Raw genomic sequence first — 17,719 nt, 5'->3', positions numbered from 1 at the left:
AATTTTATGCCAAGTATAGCTTTGATGAGTCATAAGCTAAGTGTAGAATTGCTTAGTCAAATTTTGTGTACTCATCAAAGCTAAGAGTAGGATTGATTAGTCAAATAGTACACGTTGTCCATGAACACTTATATATATATATATATATATATGAAACTTCCATCTACAAATATACCTCTTTCACCAAACAATAAAACATGGAGATATAACTCATATACCAGGATTTGAAGTGAAACAAGAAGCAACACCAAGAAGGGAGATTTACGAAGAAAGTAACGACGGGAAACGAAGGATCTTTTCCTAATAATTGGAAAGTAAATAAAGTGAGCTTTCTATCCTACATACTAATGTGGATAAAAATCCCAAAGTAATTTCGAGATGAGTTTTGGTGAAAATCCGAACTCATGCTCGTCAAATGTTATTGTCCCGTCATAAATGATTTGTGCCTATCTGCCTTGGTTATGCCAAATATATTATAAACGAATTCGGGTTCAAGTAAGGCTGCAAACCTTGCTTGGACTAGTGTGCACAAATGGACCGTGAGTCGTTGGCCGGTCATGTGACCGTCGTGGAAGGTGGCCACCTTCCCGGTACACAAATGTTAAGATATGGTAAAGGAACTTAGACCGCGGTTGAACATAGAATTTTAGCAAGCTCGGGCCTTTTAAGTAAAAATCCATGAGTGTTGTTGTGATGACTGACAATACTTTCAAATGTATAATTGTATCTTTTGGCACGGTGTTCATTGAGTACTCCTGCACTCAGCTCTTTATGTGTTTCTAAATGTGCAGGTTGAGCTGCAAAACGCAAGGGTGTTGAGAGAAAGTTCTTTTGAGTTTGATATAGTAATACCTCTGAGGTTTATGTCTCTATACATGAAACCATGTTGTTTACTTCCGCTGTGAAAGCTATAACTACTAATCCTATTTTGCATCATAACGGTGTCTTTTGATCCTATATAAACTCCTACTCAAGTATTCCAGGATGTAGTACATGATATTTTGATAAATCTCTCGTTTGAATTTGTACTTGTTATTGCTCATCCCTATTTCTCATCCCCACTTCTCTTAACCCTTCCCTTTTAGTCACGAATTTCCATACTATACTATCCTTAGGTAGTGCGGGTGTGACATTATCCCAGATTCGGGAGGATTATTCCGTTGAACCCACTCCGGAAGAAGGCCAAGGCGGTGGAAGCTCCAGGGAGGATGCGGAGGCGGACGAGGAGGAGGAGGATCTAGGCCGGCATCCGTGCAGCCCCAAAGAAACATTGGCGGTGTACAACGCCTAGATCAGCGTCTCGTACAATCCCATCGTCGGGAATCAACAATCCCGGAAGTGCTTCAGGGAAAAGTCACCGAGGCCTACCACGAGATTAAGCCGAAGGGGTCCCGCCGCCGCACATATAAGATGCTCCGCGCTCACTTTGACCGAGTCGACAGAGAGGTCAAAAAATTCTGCGCCATCTACAAGAGTGAAGCGGCTAATTACCAAAGCGGAGCCACGAGAGTCGACATTCTGAGGTCGGCTTTGTGAGTCTACTTCGACGACACCGCTAAACAATTCAAACATGTCGATGTTTGGGAGGTCGTCAAAGACGAGGAAAGGTGAGCCGGCGGTGTCCGGTCCAGCTTGGGCTCGACCCCGAAGCGCATGAAGCACACGGCGGGTGGCCAATACTCATCTAGTGAGCACGGTTCGGGCAGCGCCGCACAAGAGTTTGCCTCGCTGGAGGTTAAGGGCACGACAGACGATGCCGGGGGGTCCTCCCGTGGGCGCCGTCGGCCGCAAGGGAGAAATGCGGCGAAGGCGGCTAGAGGGAGGAGGGGCCGAGCCGAATCAAGCCAGGCGGGCTCGGGGGCACCCTCGAACTCCCCAATGTCCATGTACATGACTGCCACAATGGCGGACACTTCCCGCATGACGCCTCCCCAATACCAAGCCTATCTTGTCGGAATTGAGTTTATGGCAAGACAACTTGGTATTCCGCCTCCAGGTGGCTTCAGTGCACCTCCACCGCCTTCGGGGGATGATTCGCCGGCGGAGTAGTTTTTAATTTTCTATAAAATTGTACTTTAAATTATGTAATTTTTTTTAGGATTTTAATTATGAGTTTTTTTTATTTTTTGAATTTTAAGTTGTATTTTTATTTTATGTTGTAATTTTATTTTATTTAATGACGTGTGTTTTTATTAATTGAATTTGGTTGGAAATAAAAATAAAAAATGAAATTGAATGAATAGTAATTTAAGAGACGGTTAAGGGATGGATAAGAGATGGAGGGTTGCAGGTTCCGTCCCTTAGTTAAGAGATGAAGTAAAAAAGTACAGTGGGACCCATGAATAGTAATTTAAGGGACGGATAAGAGACAGCGTTGCAGATGACCTAATGTTTTTGCTTTCTAATTATTTTGATTGTTATTATTATTGTCCTAACACCTAGTTACTTTTTTCAGTATCTAGCACACAGCACACAATAGTAATCGGACTCACATTCTACTATCACTCATTTTTCTCTACGTATACATACTATCTTAAAAGCGAGATTAGAAGCATTTCCTTTGTATACGGGTTTAAAGAAAAATGTGTTAAGTAAATTAAGTGATGATAAAATAAAGTAGGAATTGGAAAAAAGAGAGATAAATAGACAATAAAGTAAGAGACAAGATAAAATAAGAGAGATGATATATGTTGTTTTTTGAAAAAAAAAAACTCCAACTACAGTAGGACAATACAAAAATAGTACTGGGTACAACTCAAGTAAAGTGAGACAGTATCAATTTTAATTGAATTTACTAATTTAATACTAATATATTATTAAATTTTGAGTTAATAATTATTTAAATTAGAGTTAAACAAAAATTGGTAAAAAAAAAGAGGTTGGCCGGCTGCCCATGCCAGGTGTGAACAGAAAACTGAAGCTCAAGAAAACTACTATTAGTCACCTGGCTAAATTTGTATATTGATTTCCACAACAATGTCAACAAATAAGGACAAAATGTAGATCACAAAATTTATAAAGCTGAACATATCTGCATATTTCAATCGAAATTAAACTAGAGGGATCGCATATGTAGGGTTGGGCGATGATGATCTCTTGGCAATGGTAGGGTTTGGGCTAAGGCTGTGGCGATTTCCATAGCTCTTGCACAATTTCATTCTTTTACTATTCCTGCACCTCTCCTTCTTCTTTAGATCTTCCACACTCTCCACACTCCTCAACGACCCAAAACTCTCTGATCTTCCATTATAGAACTTGGACAGACCCCTCCTGAACAAATTATAATGCATCATCATTTTTTTTTATTACTATCCACTTCCTTAATTTGAATGCGTTTTCAAAGTAACAACTTACTTGATGGGGAGTTGAGCCATGAGGTCAGTGAATTCAAAGAGTGAAGAGGAAGATGAAGAAGTTGTTGCATCATCCTCCTCTTCTTCTGCTGAAGCTGAATCACTCAAGGAGGAACAAGACTCCATGGATTCCCAATTCTCATCTTTCTTCATATCTTCCCACCTAACTTGCCCACACTTTTCCTTTTCCAATTCCATTGAAATCAAAATTGACATGAAAATATGGTGTGTGTTTGAGCCCTAGCAGCAAGCACTAAGTATATATACGCCTTGGGGTTGTCTGATTTAAAGAGGATATAATTAAGCTGCTGCAATTTTTAATGATTATTTTTGTGGAGAGGGATAATATATGTTGTGTGTGGGCTGTAGTTGAATGGGTATTTGCGAGGAGAAGAGAGATGAGTCATTTTCATATGGCTTGAATTATTTACCTTTTCCATTGTCCAATAATAAAAGGAAGAGTGGATAAGGTTGGTTTTTGAGCAAATCCAAATCCGAGTCACCACCACCTTTGCATTTAAAGTCACAATCTTGGCGCTGTTTCAACGACATGGCTGCCTCTTTAATGTTTTTTCCACTCCAATTTACTGCCTTAATTGACAATGGCCCTACCTAAATCAATTAGTAATATATTCGGCGCAATTAATCACCATGGAGTAATATATTTATGGATTTGCTGTTTAATTATATTATTGTTTGCACTACCTAATTAAAAATTTAAAACTGCCGCCGCGATTTTATTGCCTTAGCAGTCTAGAATATTCTTTTCCTGAAATACCGAGATTTTAAGTAAAGACCAAAGATGAAATTTAGAATCCCGTAAAGACGGGAAAAAAGAGGGAAAAAATAAGGATTATGAAAAATCAAATCACGACGTATCTTATATAGTATGCATATCTAGAATTGGAGTTTAAATGTTGTGTGATAATTGAGAAAAGAACTGCAAATTAATTAAATGGGCAGGCATTATTAACAATATTGCAAAAAAACCACATCGGAGTAAATAAATCATACGTGTATAAGATATGATAGACGTGTTTCCAGTCATCCAATCTCATCTAACAAAAACGAAAACAATCCAATAAGGGTAAACTATCAATGGCTGCCTGAAAATCAGGTGGATTTAAATTTTCATCTAGCTCAGTTGATTATCTCAGTGCTTAATCCTATTTTTCTGTGAGGTGGGCCGGGCCAGTGCAGCCCATAAGCCGAATTGGTGCATTGGGCTTCAAAATAAATCATATATGCGTATTTAGGTTGCCAGTCTGGCCCAAAATAGGGTCCAATCTACTTCGCTTTCTTCAATCCAAATGTTCAGTTTTTAAGGGATAATAGTCTATAATCATAAAGTTTGCAAATTTTGTATTTTCTACGAAATTGGTCTTAAATATTATAAATTTTGAGTTTTGTTTATTATTTTTCATGGCAGTTTAATCACCATGTCCGACTAATTTATGTGCATTTTATTTTTTTTTATTTTTTTTATCTTAGTATCAACATAGTTTCTACTTGATTTTTTATCCTACTCGTCACGAACATTAAAAAAATCTAAAAAATCATAAATATTTTACAATTATATGCATATAATAAGTTTTTCACCAAAGATATTTTATTTTGGTTGTGCTGGATTGATAAATAGTAACAAACAAAATATAAAATGTGTGATACTAATTTTAAAGTTGATGAGAAATATCATAATTTGGACATAGTTAATGACTTAGGGACTAATATCCATTTTTTTTAATACTAAGTAAGGAACATGGATTGTGATTTTCAGGTGTTCGTGTATAACTTTTATTTTTAAAGTTTTGTGACGTGAATAATACTCCTACTATGAATATAGAGTAAGTGTGAATCAAAATAATCCCAATCAGAGTTTTTAGCCTATGAATTATGATTCATGAAATATATGTGAATCAAAATAATCCAAATCAGAGTTTTTAGCCTATGATTCATGAAATATAGATCGACTTATATTAGTTGTTATACTTAGGCCATTAGCAATGGGGCGCCCTAAGGCGCGCCCTATGCACCGCCACGTCATCATTTTTATCCTCCTACGAATTAATACATTACAATACGAATTAAAAAAATACGCAAACTCAGCGACGGCGGTTACGGGCCCACACTTCTTCAATCATGTCTTTCATGAGCTGAGCATGGTCTTGTTGGTTGCGCATTGAGGCCTGTCTAGATAGAACTAGAACTAGTGTCGTCGTCGTGGTTCATTTTGGTATGTGAGAGAGGTAGAAATGTGAGAGATAAGAGAGGCGAGATGTTCGTATGAACAAGTGAATGAGAAACGAGGTTTATATAGACAAAATTCGGAAAAAAATAAATAAAAAACGCGTGCCATCGTCCGCGGCATCGGGCACCATTGTGGGCTCGGCAGACGATAGGCGCGGACGATGGCACACGTTTTTGATTTATTTTTTTCCGAATTTTGTCTATTTAAACCTCGTTTGTCATTCACTTGTTCATACGAACATCTTGCATCTCTCATTTCTCTCATCTCTCACATTTCTACCTCTCTCACATACCAACATGAACCACGACGACGACAGTAGTTCTAGTTCCTCAGAGTCATTTAAATATTCAACCACGGTGGGGACCGACTGTTTTCCACCGCCGGTTTAGAATGCCGCGTTACCTTTTTCTCAGCATTTAAATATTCAAATAAAAGAAAATGCATAGGGCGCGCCTTAGGGAGCCCCACTGCAGATGGGAGGGTAGAAGGATAAAAATGATGACGTGGCGGTGCATAGGGCGCGCCCCCATTGCTAAGGGCACCCACAATGGGGCGCCCGATGGCGGCCATCGTCCGCGCTTCTTCCGCGGACGATGCCTCCATTGTGGGTACCCGCCATCATCCGCGCCCTACGCCCACGCCCGATGCATCGTCCGCGCCATCGGGCGCCCCATTGTGGGCTAGGCGGACGATGGGCGCGGACGATGGCATGCGTTTTTGATATTTTTTTCCGAATTTTGTCTATTTAAACCTCGTTTCTCATTCACTTGTTCATACGAACATCTCGTCTCTCTCATTCGCTCATCTCTCACATTTCTACCTCTCTCGCATACCAAAATGAACCACGACGACGAGACCACAAGTTCTAGTTCCTCAGAGTCAGGTAGTTCGACCTCGGAAGCCTTAGATGCAGCAGTTGAAGAGGCCATGGCGGAATGATTAGTCGAAATGCAGTGCGAGGAGGCGGCGGCGGAGCAGATCCACAGGCTTATTCGACGTCGGACGTCTGTCCGACGCGACCACGCGACAGCTCACCAACGTCTGGTTGCAGACTATTTTGCCGATCAACCACGGTGGGGACCGACTGTTTTCCGCCGCCGGTTTAGAATGCAGCGTTACCTTTTCCTCAGCATTGTCCGGACGTTGTCGTCACGTGATGAATACATGACGTATCGGGAAGACGGCATCGGCAGACCCGGCCTTACACCGTTACAAAAGTGCACGGCTGCAATCCGTCAGTTGGCCTACGGCACCACGGCGGACATCTTCGACGAGTACCTCCACGTCGGGGATACAACAGGCCGGGAGTGCCTGAGGAGATTTTGTAGGGGAGTTGTGGAGGCCTACGATGACACATATTTGCGCAAGCCGACTGCCACAGATTGCACGAGACGGCGCACGGCTTTCCTGGGATGCTAGGGAGCATCGACTGTATGCACTGACAGTGGAAGAATTGTCCGATTGCGTGGAGAGGCCAATTCACTAGTGGATGCAAGGGCAACCACCCGACGATGATCCTCGAAGCAGTCGCTGACCATCGGCTCTGGATCTGACATGCTTATACTTCGGCGTAGCCGGGTCGAACAACAACATTAACGTCCTCAACTCATCTAATTTGTTGTACATATTTATATATAATAGACACAATACAGAATATAGAATATGTAGATGATTTTTTAGGGCTGATCGTTTGTTATTTATGTTCCATTTCTTGTATAGTTGTAATTATGGTTTAGTGTTAAGAGAAAACAAATTCTTTTAGATGGATAAAGTTAGCTGCTAAATTTGGAAGAATATATGGTTTGCGAAAAATATTTTAAATCAAGAGAATTATATGGAGTAAAATTTAAGTTTTTTTGATCATTTTTAAGATTAATAAAGATTGCTAATTATTATTGAAAATGACATGTAATAATAAAGATTCGAAAAATCAACACCATTATTGCATCACATTGAATAAATAGGGTTTAGTCGATTCAGAAGAGATATTCTGGTCAACAACATTATAGCAAGTTAGCAGTACATTAGAGCCTTATGTAATTAAATTGTAATTGCAAGAATAACACCCAGTAAGTAGATAAGTAAATTGAAAGTAGAATATACTCCATTACTCAGTAAAAATAATACTCCCTCCGTCCCCCAAAATTCGTCCCGGTTTGACCGGGCACGGGTTTTAAGGAGTTGTTTGACTTTGTATTAAATGAAGGAGTGTAGTGGAGTGTGGGTCCCGCATGGATGCATTTCGTTTATTGTTGTTGAAATGAGGTGTGATTAAATAATTAATGGCATAAACTAATTAAGGTTATTAAAGGATTAATGCAACATTAATTTGGTTCGATAATTAATGTGATTAATTAATTGTGTGATTACACAAGTATTGTGATTAAAAAATCTGTGAATAAGAGGAGTAATGCAAAAATAATGTGGTGAAATAATTAGTGTGATTAATTACATTTGTGATTAATCACATGTGTGATTAATTAATGTTGCGCTTAAAAGGAGTAATGCGAAATTAACGTGGTTAACTAATTATTGTGATTACTTAATGTTGTGATTACAAAGTGAATGTGATTAAATGGATTAATACGATAATTAATGTGGTTAAATAATTAATGTGATTAGAAAATCTGTGAGTAACAATGAATGAGAAATTTTTGGGGATATCACCCTGCAAACATATGTTCAAATGCAGTGAAGTGAAAATTCTTCAAAACCACACAAATATGGATCACATACATACAACCATGTCTCTGCATTTCCAAATGATAGGGCTAGCACCCTATACCATACATGTTGAGAGGCCATACCTCAACTACCTACTCCAAAGAGGGAAAACAATTCAAACTAATGGAGGGAACACAATTTACAACACACAATATGGAGGGAATTTCAAGCTAAACATAGCTATAATAGGACTACATCTAACTACAACTTCAGTTTTGTAGAACTAGTGCCCTCAGAAAGTTTTCATCACTGGGCTATGGAGGAGGAGCCTGCTGGAAGAGACTCACGTATAATACCAACCAGCAAAAAAAATCTGCTAGTACAGACACTGCTGCAATGGAGCAAGGCAGGAGAAGTACCACATGGAGCTATTCAAAAGGCAGCAACACAGTTTGATGTTAGCAGGAAGACAGCCCAGAGAATTTGGGTAGAAGCAAAACTCCAAATTCAGAGTGGAGTACCTGTCAACATAAGAGGCAGAGTTAAGGGATATGAGCACAAAGACAAATTCCAGCTTGATGCTGCCAAGGTAAGAGAGCTGTCAGTTCTTGAGAGATCTAACATCCGTAAGCTTGCTTATAAACTTGATGTAAGCAAGAGCATAGTTGGTAGGTTTGTGAAAGGACACCAACTAAGGCCACACACAAATGCCATAAAGCCTATACTTACTTCTTGAAACAAAGTTGCCAGAATGAGATGGAGTCTAAGCCATATTCAACCCCTCATAGCCAATGGTATGCTAAAATATCACCCAATGCACAATGTGGTGCACATAGATGAAAAATGGTTTTACGTGACTAAGACCTCAGAAAGGTACTACCTGCTGCCAGGTGAAACAGAGCCTTACAGAGCATGTAAGTCAAAGAGGTTCATCACAAAAGTAATGTTTATGTGTGCTGTGTGTAGGCCACATTTTGCAGAAAATGGAGAAGTAATTTTTGATGGAAAAATAGCCATATTTCCATTCACAACTATGGAGCCAGCAAAGAGGAAGTCCAAGAACAGACCAAGAGGCACTCTGGAGACAAAGCCAATTCAATCAGTTAACAAGGAAGTGATGAGAGCATGCCTAATTCAGAAGGTACACTTTCTGATTTCTTTATGTATACAATCACATAGTAACATATCATATTTGTGTAGATCATACCAGCAATCAAGACAAAATGGCCAGAGAATATGAGCAAGGAGATATTCATACAACAAGACAATACCAAGCCTCATATACACCACAATGATGCTGACTTTCTGGCAGTAGCATCCTCAGATGGATTCAAGTTTCACATCAGGTGCCAACCACCACAATCCCCAGATTGCAATGTGTTGGATTTGGATATTTTAGAGCAATCCAATCTCTACAGGATGATAAGGTGGCTAAGGGAGTGGATGAGTTGTTGAGGAATGTGCATAGCTCATTTGATGAACTTAGCCCATACACACTCAATAATGTTTTCCTTACTCTACAAGATTGTCTAACTGGGATTCTTAAGGTGCAAGGGTGCAATGGATACAAGACTCCACACATGAATAAAGAGAGGTTAGCAAGGATGGGGACACTGCCACAAGCATTAGAGGTTGAAGAAGGAGTTGTGAAGGCAGCTGTGGCATACCTCCAACAGCCAGAGCAAGATGTGAGTACAAATTATGATATCTCAGGTGTCACAGAAGCTGTGGGCTTATAAGTAATCATGTAGGAATCATACTTTTTGTCAGTTGGTTGAGTAAGCCTCAGAATTAGGTGTGGCTTATGCTATTCAACTGTTTTTGTCATTTTGTAAAGCCTCCAAACCAATGTAGGGGTGGCTTCTAAAATCCTAATCCCTCAGAAATCTTTCATCATAGAGCAGCCTCCAAACCTGTATAGGGGTGGCTTCTAAGGGTCCATATCACACATAACAGTCTCCTAACCATGTAAAGGGGTGACTTGTAATGTGCAAGTGTTTATATCATGAATGTGTATGGTTTTTTAAGCTCAATCCCTCAGATAGCATGTGTAAATCATGGACAGATAAGCCTCCTAACCATAGAACATGGGTGGCTTATTAATAAGAACAACTCAGCAACATGCAACACAACAAAATCATCACAGGGACCACACAAGCATCAGCAAACCATACAACATCATAACACAGAACACATCAGACACAACAAACAATGCAAAAGCCTCAGTATGAGCAACACAAGCAGCATAACCATTCATCACAATCACAATAGCAGCATCATGCAAAAACCAAAGCCTTCATTCCCACATCCTCCAAACCCACAGTCTCCAATGTAAACATCAAACATGGCATCCAACCCCACAGCCTCCAGTGTAAAGAACAATCCAAACCCCCAGCCTCCAAATCCATCAACACCCACAACATCCAGCCTCCAAACCCATTATCCATCTAAGCCTCCAAACCCATCTAAACCCCCAGTCTCAAAACCTTAAATCTATCCAAACCCCCAGCCTCCAACCCATCGACCAACCACAACATCCAAACACAAATCATCAGCCGAAATATAGGAATTTGAGGGATAACATACTTAGATTAGATCCAAAAACCTAGGCAGCAAGATCGCAAACATTTCTCTCTCAACAGCCGAATACACGATGGGGAAAGCTTGAGGTGGACCGGGGTAGGGGGTGGCTGGGGGGTGGACCGTAGTATGGGCTTTCAGAGCCATAGTACACACACATCTCAGGTGGGGGGAGGTTCTCCGGCTCCGTTTCGGGGACAACGGTGTCGGTAAAGGTTCCGGCGTGATAGGGGGCGACAAAGGGGGGTATGAAGGCCACAGATGCTCTGGCGTGTCTGGGACGACCATGTCTTCCAGATCGTCGGCCGACAAACCAGCCCAGGAATCGGGATCTCCAGCCTCCTCACCAAAATTAGGGTTTCCATGAGACATTAGGACGGAGGCGAAGGTTCAGCAAAAATTAGGGTTTTCGATCGGGGCTAGATGAGGTGAATGTTGCATGAAAACCAAATCGTGGAGGAAGGAGGTGCTCCACGACCTAGGGTTTCGGTGGAGGAAAGGAGGCGGGTGGAAGGGGGTGGCCGTCGACGATTTAAATGAGGGAGGCGATGGAGGGTGGTTGTGTAGCATTGATGAAGGAGGCGGTGGGGTGGTTGTGCATTGATGAAGGAGGCGGTGGGTGGTTGTGTAGAGTGAATGAAGCGGTGGAGTAATGAGGGAGACGAAAGGGTGGGATGCAAAATGCATTCACCCGATTGTAAGTGAGAGAGGGCCAAAATGCGAATAACAATAATGCGGATGAGTAAATAGATATGTCCATTTTTAGTAAGTTTGAAGTGGGACAAATTTTCAGGGACGGACCGAAATGGTAACTTGAGACAAATTTTCAGGGAAGGATGGAGTACCTCATTTTGACATTTTGGGATGACTGGATTTAAAGTCTCATTTTTCTATTTTAAATAAGTAGACTTCACCATTAATTAACTCATTACATTCATATTCTATCATAAAAACAAAACTCCCGTCTCCATTAAATGTCTCATATTTGACCAAGGGTTTTAAGAAATAGTTTTATTTTGAGAAGGAAAGTGAGTGGAAAAATTATTGGAATATGGACTCCACTTTTATATAGAGTATTAATTTTATAATAATTGCGAGTATAGTGACTTAGTGGAATATGAGGTCCACTTACTAAAAATTATAAAATTGAAATGAGACATATTAGAGACCGGCAAAATAAGAAAATATGGAACATTTAATGGAGTCCGGAGGGAATATATAAAGTAAAGTCCACATTCCACTAACTTATTTCCTCATTTTTCTTTATAAAATGAAATAATTTTTTAAAATCGATGTCCAATCAATATTTGAGTATAAATGAAGGACTAATGGAAGTATAGAATTTAGTCGATTAAAAAGAGAGATTCTAGTGAACACAAAATGTACAAAAATGATAATAAAGGGTAATTTATGGATTCAAATGGAGCAAAAAAAGTATAACTTCTGAGAGTAAAAAGGTAAAAAATAAGAATTCTAATTTCAAAACCGCAATCATTTATTTGAGAATCCAGCAGTTGTCAGATTTGGGAAATACTGGTCTTAGAGTGAATGGTAGACACCAATCACGGGACAGCAAAAAAAAACTCTTCTATAGCCATAAAAATACTTCCACCGCCACAAAAACTCTTCCACGGCCACAAAAATACTTTCGAAGCCACAAAAACTTGTCTTGCCGAATGGACAGTCACGTCACAGCCATAAATCACATTGTTTTATCAATTGTTGATATATTTTAATTGGATTAGAAAAAAATTAATTGGATAAAAATAAATAGAATTGAATGGAGTGGAAAAAATGAATTGTGAATAGATATTTTATATAAATAAATTCAGAAAAAATAAAAAAAAATTACAGGGTCGGGCAACGGCCGGCGGTCGCCCGATCGCCGCCGAATGCGCCCCTTCCTCGCCGTAAATGTGGCTAAGCCGCTCCTGCCACCCCCCGCTGCAGCAATACGCGTCCTGTTACTCGGTTTATTATACCGAATAAATGGTGTCACATTTTGATATGCTTAACCTCTTATTAACAACTTGTCTTTCTAACTTGTACATTTTTTTATTTTTCATAACAACTGACACTATTATAGACCACCCAACCTGCTAGCAGCAAAAACCTCAACTATACATGTCAAAAATCTTCAACTAAGCATGCCACATTTGACTTTAGCTACAAAAGAAAGGATAGTGACTTGACACGCCACGTTTGACTTTAGCTACAAAAGAAAGGATAATGACTTGACACGCGCAGCTGTCCAACAAGCGAGCTACCTTGTTATTTTAATTTGCAATAGGGAGATAAAAATAAGGGTGTGAGCTTTGGAAAGCTCGTAGTGTAATCGCATTCCAAAAATATAATGTCTAAGGCTTCGATTTATATTACTATTACAACACAATTACTTCTTTACCTGGAATGCCGCACATCTATTCATCACATCTCCCAAATCTGATATCAATCAATATACCAATTTATATAATAACAATTCTATCTGTTCATATAACAAGCATAATCATATTAATCAACTGTCTTTCAACATTAAAAAGCTACTTGACAATAAACTATATTCACCATCATATAACCTATTATAACAAACCGTACTGAACTTAGTTACTTTCTTTCAATTATCAACACAACATATGCTTCAAATCATTCATTTCAATCATTTAAAACACGTAAGTCATTCTCAAATAAATAACACTTTTAGGCTTCAAATAATTCCATCAAATCAAACAACCAATATATTCATATTTAACTCACAAATTACTTTCAAATATGATATACCACCTGCCAATCAAAAATCATATATCACAATGTTGGAAACGTGTGACATTTGAAAGGTTTCAAACCTTTCACTTTCATGTCCTTTGGTGTTTCATGTTCTTGTGTTAATTTTGTGGTTTATGGTGGTTAATTCCATGACCTTCCATGTCCACATTTGATGCCTATAAAAGGCACGGAGTTGTAGAGAGACGAACACCAACAACAAACATCATCATCTTTTCTCTCTAAGGTCTCTACATCATAGTGTGCATCTTAGGAGCATTGTCTAGCTCGATTCTCGGAACTCCATCAAGTTCGCCGGTGCCTAGCGGGTTTGAGGTGCTTCTACACGCTAGGAGGAAGTCGTTTTATCTTTGGGGGCAATACGCCATTCTGTGAGCACTAGCCGGGGCGTAATTTGTCTTGCGGAAAGAGGGCTTTCCTCGACTCGACTTATAAATTTGGTTTGCTTTATTTCCGTTGTAATTTTCATTCCTCTTTTTGTTGCAAGTTTCCTTTTGATTGTAATAGTTAGAGTACCGCCTGTACACGGCTTGAGAATTTCTTCCCATTATTTCTAACAATCGCAAGACAAATTAGTGTACTCTTCTAAGACAGGATTATACCAATTGAAGTTGGAGGAAACATGAGCACCAAAGCTGGAATGAAGAAACGAACAGTACCAATGTTCATGAGCTACGAAATGGTTAATTCCTTGAGATCTATTCTCTTGAGAATTGTGTTTATCGTTTGTCAGTTGACAAGCAAGACCAATTTTGACTTGGTAGTAATAATTTGGATGCATGGGTTGTTGAATATACCAATGCACATATGGTTCAATATAATTGTGTACTTATTGTTGGAGACAATATTGTGCAAATTATTTGAACGTGTTGTTATAAACAACAAAGATCACGAGGTGATCGCAATGGTCTCCGATGTGAACCATGGTAACAATCCAAATGAATGGTTTGTTGATACAGGTGCCACATGTCATGTGTGCTCCGAAAGAAGCGTTTTTTCTACCTACAAATCTGTTGGAGGTAGAAAAGTACGTATGGGAAACCAAGCCTCTTCTAAGGTGGTTGGTGTGGGTAATGTGTTCCTAAAATTAGGATCTGGAAAAGTTCTTACCCTTAGGGATGTACTGCATGTCCCAGACATCCGAAATAATTTGGTGTCAGGCTCACTTCTAGTAAATCATGGATTTTCACTAGAATTTGAGTGTGAAAAGGTTATATTGACCAAGTATGAAAAGTTCATAGGTGAAGGTCACCTAGTGAATTGGCTTTTTGAGCTGAATGTTACGGTCATTCACCGTGGAAAAGGAATAAGCAATAAGGAAAATGACACATCCTCTTATTTGCTTGAAAGCTATGACTTATGGCACAATAGATTGGGACATGTAAATCTAAATGCTATAAAAAGATTAGTAAATCTTAATTTACTAAAAGTAGATAAGTTTAACTCACAAGAAATATGTGAAGTGTGTGTTGAAGCCAAAATGGCTAAACTGTCGTTCCATTCGGTAGAGCGAAGCACAAAACCTCTTGAATTGATCCATACAGACGTATGTGATTTGAAATTTGTGCAAACAAGAGGTGGTAAAAAGTACTTCATCACATTTATAGATGATTTCACAAGGTATTGTTACCTTTACTTATTAAGAAGTAAAGATGAGGCAATTGAAGCGTTTAAAGACTTCAAAAATGAAGCCGAAAATCAACTTAATTGTCGAATTAAGTGTGTTCAAAGTGATAGAGGTGGTGAGTATGTAGCTCCGTTTGCAGAATTATGTCATGCAAGTGGTATAATTCATCAAACCACAGCTCCATATTCTCCTCAATCAAATGGTGTTGCTGAACGCAAAAATCGAACACTAAAAGAGATGATGAATGCTTTGTTGATTAATTCAGGATTACCCCAGAACATGTGGGGGGAGGCTGTGTTAACAGCGAATCATATCCTGAACAAAATTCCACCAAAAAAATAGGGATGTAACTCCTTATGAGTTGTGGAAAGGGAAGAAACCTTCGTATTCATACCTCAAAGTGTGGGGGTGTTTAGCGAAGGTAGAAGTGCCACCTCCGAAACAAGTTGCAATAGGCCCTAAAACAGTCGATTGCATCTTTATTGGCCATGCACTTAATAGTAGTGCCTATCGATTCCTAGTCCATAGGTCAGCTGTGTCTGGCGTGGCTGAAGGAACAACGATTGAGTCAAGGAATGCTATATTCTTTGAGAATGTTTACCCTTGTAAGAGGCAAGAGGATCGTTCTAGTGAAAGAATGATGGATGAATCCACTAGTTCTAATCCTCCAAAAAGGACGAGGTCAAGTCCTGAGGATGTTGAACCAAGACGTGGTAAAAGAGTTAAAGTTGCTAAGACATTTGGTCCCGACTTCATAACTTTTATGTTGGATGACGAACCAAAGTCAGTGGCGGAAGCTTTGTCTGGCCCAGACGCAGCGTGGTGGCAAGAAGCTATCAACAGTGAGATTGAATCCATCATGAGAAATAACACCTGGGTGTTAGTAGACTTGCCTGAAGGCTGTAAGACTTTAGGGTGCAAGTGGATTCTGAAAAGGAAATATAAGCCCGATGGTACTATAGATAAGTACAAAGCTCGCCTAGTTGTCCAAGGCTTTAAGCAGAAAGAAGGGCATGACTTTTTTGATACCTATTCACCTGTTACGAGAATCACTTCCATTCGGGTGCTTCTTGCGATTGCTGCTTTGCACAATCTTGAGATTCACCAAATGGATGTGAAAACTGCGTTTCTGAATGGTGATCTGGAAGAAGAAATATATATGGAACAACCCGAAGGGTTTGTTGTGCCTGGGCAAGAGCGTAAAGTATGCAAACTGGTAAAGTCATTATATGGGTTGAAGCAAGCACCATTACAATGGCATTTAAAATTTGACAACGTGATGTTGGCAAATGGTTTCACTATCAATGAGTGCAATAAGTGTGTTTACATTAAGAACACAGATAACGGTTTCATTATTGTGTGTCTTTATGTAGATGATATGTTGATTACGGGCAGCAATAGTGCCATTATCAATGAAACCAAAAACATGTTGAAGAGAAATTTCGACATGAAAGATATGGGTTTAGCTGATGTGATTCTCGGAATCAAAATTAAAAGGAATCATGAGGGAATTGCTCTGACACAATCTCATTATATTGAGAAAGTGCTAAAGAAATTTCACTCATTCGATTGTGAGCCAGCTAAGACTCCATTGGAACCCAACGTGCATTTGAGTAAGCACACGGGTGAGCCTGTAGCTCAAGAAGAATATGCAAGGATCATAGGGAGTTTGATGTTTATCACAAACTGCACCCGACCAGATCTTGCGTGTACGGTGAATAAGCTGAGCCGATTTACGAGCAACCCAAGCAAGGAACATTGGAAAGCTCTGCGTAGGGTTTTGAGATACTTGAAGTATACTCTTAACTTTGAGCTGCTATACACAAGATATCCCCAAGTACTTGAAGGGTATTATGATGCAAATTGGATCTCTGATTCAAAAGACTTGTTCTCGACGAGTGGTTATGTGTTCATTGTTGGGGGTGGTGCTGTTTCGTGGAAATCAACGAAACAGACGTGTATTGCTCGTTCCACCATGGAATCTGAGTTTATTGCATTGGATAAAGCAGGGGAAGAAGCCGAGTGGCTCAGAAATTTCCTAGAATGTATTCCATGTTGGAAGAAGCCAGTGCCGACAGTAGTGATATACTGTGATAGCCAAGCAGCTATAGGGAGAGCACATAGTGCCTATACAACGGTAAGTCTCGACATATTCGTCGGCGACATAATACCATCAGGCAATTGATCACAAGTGGTGTTATCACAGTTGACTATGTAAGGTCAGTTGATAACTTAGCGGATCCGTTAACAAAAGGTTTAAACCGTGATCAAATGCATAAATTGCTAAAAGGAATGGGACTGAAAACCACATCTTAAAAGATGATTATAGTGGTAACCCAACCATACGATTGGAGATCCCATGGGCTTGGTTCAATGGGAAAACGAAGCTATATGAATCTAGTTGTAACACTCGGAAGATTTTTTATCTTCACCCATTCTTTAGAAAGCATTGAGTGTTGTAACCTG

At 39.6% G+C, this 17,719-nt stretch overlaps 2 protein-coding genes across 2 annotated transcripts; one reads left to right on the top strand and one right to left on the bottom strand.

Moving 5' to 3' along the window:
• Positions 1-2,936: 2,936 nt before the first annotated feature.
• LOC121807234 lies at positions 2,937-3,784 on the bottom strand. The gene is made up of 2 exons (XM_042207452.1): positions 3,355-3,784; positions 2,937-3,270 (listed from the first exon to the last, which is right to left on the bottom strand). The coding sequence occupies exons 1-2, from the start codon at positions 3,567-3,569 to the stop codon at positions 3,051-3,053; spliced, it is 435 nt and encodes a 144-aa protein (XP_042063386.1). The 5' UTR covers positions 3,570-3,784; the 3' UTR covers positions 2,937-3,050.
• Positions 3,785-8,581: 4,797 nt separating this feature from the next.
• LOC121808811 lies at positions 8,582-10,004 on the top strand. The gene is made up of 5 exons (XM_042209385.1): positions 8,582-8,933; positions 9,054-9,138; positions 9,232-9,406; positions 9,466-9,611; positions 9,665-10,004. The coding sequence occupies exons 1-5, from the start codon at positions 8,582-8,584 to the stop codon at positions 10,002-10,004; spliced, it is 1,098 nt and encodes a 365-aa protein (XP_042065319.1).
• The last annotated feature ends 7,715 nt before the right edge of the window (positions 10,005-17,719 follow it).

The sequence above is a fragment of the Salvia splendens genome, chromosome 6 (genome assembly GCF_004379255.2).
Source record: "Salvia splendens isolate huo1 chromosome 6, SspV2, whole genome shotgun sequence".
NCBI classification, from domain to species: domain Eukaryota; kingdom Viridiplantae; phylum Streptophyta; class Magnoliopsida; order Lamiales; family Lamiaceae; genus Salvia; species Salvia splendens.
Note: the sequence above shows the minus strand (reverse complement) of the source record. Positions and strands in the feature narration are given on the sequence as shown.

Coding starts and splice junctions, on each gene's coding strand:
- LOC121807234 (XM_042207452.1), bottom strand. CDS start 3,569: ATGTCAATTTTGATTTCAATGGAATTGGAAAAGGAAAAGTGTGGGCAA. Junction 3,271..3,354: donor ATGGCTCAACTCCCCATCAA/GTAAGTTGTTAC, acceptor TAATTTGTTCAG/GAGGGGTCTGTCCAAGTTCT.
- LOC121808811 (XM_042209385.1), top strand. CDS start 8,582: ATGGAGGAGGAGCCTGCTGGAAGAGACTCACGTATAATACCAACCAGC. Junction 8,934..9,053: donor TGTAAGCAAGAGCATAGTTG/GTAGGTTTGTGA, acceptor AACCCCTCATAG/CCAATGGTATGCTAAAATAT. Junction 9,407..9,465: donor GAGCATGCCTAATTCAGAAG/GTACACTTTCTG, acceptor ATATTTGTGTAG/ATCATACCAGCAATCAAGAC.